Source organism: Emiliania huxleyi (genome assembly GCF_000372725.1).
Source record: "Emiliania huxleyi CCMP1516 chromosome Unknown EMIHUscaffold_170, whole genome shotgun sequence".
Taxonomy (NCBI): domain Eukaryota; phylum Haptophyta; order Isochrysidales; family Noelaerhabdaceae; genus Emiliania; species Emiliania huxleyi.
In genome coordinates this window covers 314,812-319,584 of record NW_005200880.1, presented here as the reverse complement: position 1 = coordinate 319,584, position 4,773 = coordinate 314,812, and the positions used below count along the sequence as shown (strand labels likewise).

General features: G+C 63.7%; 1 protein-coding gene across 1 annotated transcript; it reads right to left on the bottom strand.

Moving 5' to 3' along the window:
• Nucleotides 1-1,570: 1,570 nt before the first annotated feature.
• Nucleotides 1,571-2,266, bottom strand: EMIHUDRAFT_112512 (hypothetical protein; the record flags this gene model as incomplete). Its single annotated transcript, XM_005784332.1, has 1 exon — nt 1,571-2,266. The coding sequence occupies one exon, from the start codon at nt 2,264-2,266 to the stop codon at nt 1,571-1,573; it is 696 nt and encodes a 231-aa protein (XP_005784389.1).
• Nucleotides 2,267-4,773: the final 2,507 nt, after the last annotated feature.

The window sequence follows — 4,773 nt, the reverse complement described above, 5'->3', positions numbered from 1 at the left end:
ACAAACCTTGATTTGACCATTTGCGCAGAATGGTACATCTCGGTGCCTTCCAGAGGCAGCTGCGACCCCGCCGAGTGGACGGGGGCACTCGGCAGGTGGCGCGGAGTGCCCCCGTCCACTCGGCGGGGTCGCAGCTGCTCTGCGCGTCCTGGAGATGTACCAAATTGTCGCCGCCGGAGACGACTCGACGCCGCTGAGATCGGAGATCAAGCTCTGACAGGTCACACGTCGCTCCTTTGACGCCGACGTGACTCACCCGTGCAGATCACATCAGGACACGGTCCCGACACGCTCGGTACGACGCCTGCGACCCGTCTTGGGTCAGGTGGCACGACGCTCATCGCGCCTACCAGCGCTGCCGTACAGGTTGCCACGACGAGGTCGAGCACGCTTCTATACGCTCGCCCAGCCTTCCTTTCCACCCCATTAGGCAGCCTGGGAACGGTGGCGGTCAGAGGCAAAGCCTGCGAGGGGTGGTGGAACCACATGTCACGGCTACCGCCGGCTCGACCCCACGATAGCCTCCGGAGGCTGACTTTGAGGCACAATCATCGGACGACGTCGGCGAGTTGAGTCGCGCTCGCGGTAGCCAGATGACCTCTCATACTAGTATCATCGGCCATGGCCGCAGGAAGCGCGGGGGATTCCGCTGGGAGCAACACGGAGCTCCGTTGGACGCGTTTTCAAGATTAGCGTGTCAGAGTGAATTGGAACTAGCCAATGTCATTAAAATATTTCAAACGAGCATGACGAAAAGTGGAAGAAAAGTGGACTCGCACTCGGGACAGCGGGGCGACAGATAGCGAGGCCGGGGCGAGATCACAGAGCACACCGCACAGCCGCTCGACCGCTCATACAACCTCAAAGGTTCGAACAAAGAAGAGGCGACGGGAGGAACCGGCGGAGGATGCAGTGACGTGACACACACACACACACACACACACACACACACACACACACACACACACACACACACACACACACACACACACACACACACACACACACACACACACACACACACACACACACACACACACACACACACACACACACACACACACACACCGCTCACCCACGCGCACTGGGCCTTGCACTTTGAATGCCGTGGGGCTCCTGTCGTCAGACGTGGAGACGCGAGGGTTGCCCCCCCTTGCCCCACCACCTCGTGTGTGTGGAGAAGTTTACCTTACCTTACCTTACCTTACCTCAAAGGACGCGGGGGAAGATAGAGGCGCACACACAAAAACGCTCACCGAGAGATACCGCTCTGGGTGGTCTCGGCAGAGGGACTTGCCTCCCCCCCCCCCCCCCCCCCCAAAAAAAATTTTACGGGCTACCCACACCAAAAAAACGCGCTCCTCCCAAAGGTACAACACCTCGGCCCCCGGCGGGCGAATGGGAACAAAGGTAAAGCCCCCGAAGGTGTCAAAATTGCCGCCGATCAAGCCCCCCATATTTCCCACCCCCTCCGTCTTGAAGCTAAGCTCCCCTCCCGGCGGCATTTGGAGGTCTCCCGGGCCTGCAAAAACACTTAAAGGAACCCCGTTTTCCAGTGGGCCCGAAAATTTCAAGGAAAAAGTGGCACACCGGCCCCTGGGAACACCCCCCTCTTCTCCGGCATCGATCGCTCGATAATCTCGAGCTGGTACTCGAGAAGCTGCCTCCGCTCGCTCGGCACCGCCGCCTCCGCCCGCTCAGCGGACAGCCCGAGGGAGGCGGACGCCTCGGCTGCCGCACCCAGCGCATCCAGCTCCGCCCGGACGGCAGAGGCCTCTGCCTCGAACTGGCGCAGCTGCGCGCCATCCCAGCACGCAGCGCGAAAGAAGGCGCGGCCCGGAGGAAGGGCGGCGCCGTTGCGCTGCGCCCCGTCGGGAAAGTCGATGTAGAAGCGGAGCGCGGATCTGCCGCAGCGGTCGGGCGGCTCGGCTAGCCAGCCGCCCGGCCGGGCCTCGACGCTCACCTCACCTTTAGGGCCGACAAACGCGCCCGCTGAAGCGAGGAGCCGCCTCGCGGGGCAGCAAGTTGGCTCCTCGACGGTCCAGCGAAAGTCGCCACTCGCGACAGGCTCGTCCGAGAATGTGATCTCCAACGGAACCGCAAGGCGGGCGCCGCCGCTCTGAATGTCGAGCGTCATCCGCCACGCCGACTGGAAGAGGAGTGGCTCGGTCCACGGTTCCGACCAAAACGAAGAGCCACGGCGAGTCGGCGTCAGCGCGGGCCGGAGCGCGTGAGGTTGCAGGGCGAGGAGCTGGGCAGAGAGCATGCGAGGGTGTCGCACCGGTGAGCGTGTAAATGAATTCGAAATAGACGGCCCCTACGTCGTAAATGTACATGGCCTCTCTCCCAGACAGGTGCTTTCACACGAGAGACAGACAGAGAGAGCATAGTCTAGCTCCCACGCCACGCTCGCTGGATTTCAATCTGCAGCGGAAGGCCCAGCAATGCTCTTACCAATCACAAAAAATCTGGTAGGAGGAGAACGTAAATAGGAGCTAAGTCACTGGCGTCGCGCACCTCTTCCTTCCTCTCCCTCTTCTCCTCACCACTCCTCTCCCTTCTCTCCACTCCTCTCCCTTCTCTCCACTCCTTCACAATCCTTTCTTTCTCGAGGGGCTGTCCAAGCAAGAGATGACCCGCACGACGAGGTCCGTGGGGAGGTCGAGGAGGAGGAGGCAGGCGAGCAGCGGTGGAGGAGCGTCGGTGGCGGTGGCGGTGGCGGCAGCGGCGAGGCGGCGGCCAGAGCGACGCAGCGTTGTGCTCATCGTCGCCCGGAGCGCCCGTGGATACGTGGCTAGCGGGACAAAAGATTCTCTCGTCACCCAAATTACGTGTGAGTGTTAGAGTTGTTTGGTATTGCTAAAAATCTCTCTCAAACTTGCCCCCTCGGCCTCGCCCCACGCGGCGTGGTGCAACCCTCGCCCGAAAATGAACGAAGAGGAACCCGCGCGCCCGAACCCGCTTCTACTTGGGTTTGTCCGCGACACATCGCGGGAAGAGACAGGCCCTTTTCTCGCGGCGGCACGGGGTGCCCATCCAATATCACTCTCCCGCCGGGGCGTGAGAAGACTTCCCTCGTTCCCGCCGGGGAACGTCGAAGACGAGAGCTCGGCAAGTCGGCCGACCTGTGTCGCCCTGGGATCCGCACCTGGTGTCGTTGCGCATCGCCGATGAAGCTCGTGACGATCGGGGCGGCGGTCGGGTATGGGTTGATGCTGCTCTGGTGGTTTCGGCGGCGGCAAGAGCGGGCTGAGAACCAACGGCGCCAGCTCGAGGCGGCCGGCGGCGAAGCCAAAGAGCAGGAATACATCGAGTTGCGTGAGGTGCGCTCCTGGCCCTACGACTGCTTCCTGACGCACGATTGGGGTATTGACGAGGACGGGAGGTCGAATCACGAGAGGGTTGCCCTGGTGTGCGCCGGGCTGAAGGCTGAGGGGCTGCGACCTTGGTTCGACGAGGAGCGGATGCAAGGTTCCCCTCGCCATTCGCCCAATCTCCCCCCTCGCCGTGTCGCCGTCCTCACCCGCCCCGTCTCCCCGCCCTCCCCCCCCCCTACCCCCCCCCCCCCACACTGTCCCTCACACTCTCCCGCGACCGTTCCAGGCGACATCAACCAGCGCATGGTGGAGGGTATAGACGGCTCGGGCAGTGTCATCTGCTTCATCACCAAGCGCTACCTGCAGAAGGCGTGGGGGAAGAGCGCGGGCGGCGATGATGACAACTGTAAGTTCGAGTTTGACTACGCCCTCCGCCGCAAGGGCGTCGCGAGGATGATCCCCGTGGTGATGGAGCGAAGCTGCCGCAGTCCCGGCGACTGGGCCGGCACGGTCGGCGGTAAGCTCGGCGGCAAGCTCTACATCGACCTGAGCGCGGATGGCGAGGACTTTGACGAAGGCATCAGAAACCTCGCCGCCGAGATCCGCGCAGTCCAGGCGAGCAGCAGGACCCCGGCACAGCATCGCTCGCACCCGAGGCGTGACTCGCTGGGCTCCGACACGTTCGCCGACACGCTCGCCCGAGGGTCTTCCTCGTCTTCCTTCCGGACCAGCTCGAGGCTCAGCGCGCGGCGCAGCATCGTCGGCGGTAGCGGGCTCTCGCAGAGGCGGAGCGCTCGGCACACCACCTCCCTCCGCGCGCTTCCGCCGGAGGTGCCGGCGCTGCCGGAGAAGACGTTGGAGCGGGCGGAGCTGGTCGAGACGCTCAAGGCGCGCGTGCTCGGCAGCGGCGGCGGCACAGAGCAGGCGACCTCGATCACGGCGCCCGCGAGGGCGAGCAAGGAGGCGCGGCGCTCCATGACGGCGGCTGCGGGCATGGGAGGCGTGGGAAAGACGACGGCGGCGGTGGCGCTTGTCAACGACGACGCGGTGCGCGAAGCGTTTGACACGATATGCTGGGTGAGTGTCGGCAGGACCCGCGGGTGCCTCTGCCAAGGAATAGATTCAGTAATACTCCATCTCTTAATAGGTGAGCGTCGGGCAGGAGCCGGACGTGCCTCTGTTGCAGCAGACGCTGCACCGCCAGCTGGTCAACAAATACCTGCCGGAGGACGTCAAGGGCGACGAGCTCCTCGCGCTCGGCGCGCTCAATGAAGCGGCCAAGGACCAGGCGCCGCCCTCACTTTCTCCCATCCCCGCCCTCTCCCCCTTCCCGCCCTCTCCGCCACACTGCAGCTGCGAAAGAACGAGGTCCGCCAAGGAAGAGCCGCCCAAAAAGAACGAGTTTTGGCCCGCCGCTTTCTCGCCCCCCCCCCCTCCTCACATCGGCCCCCTACCC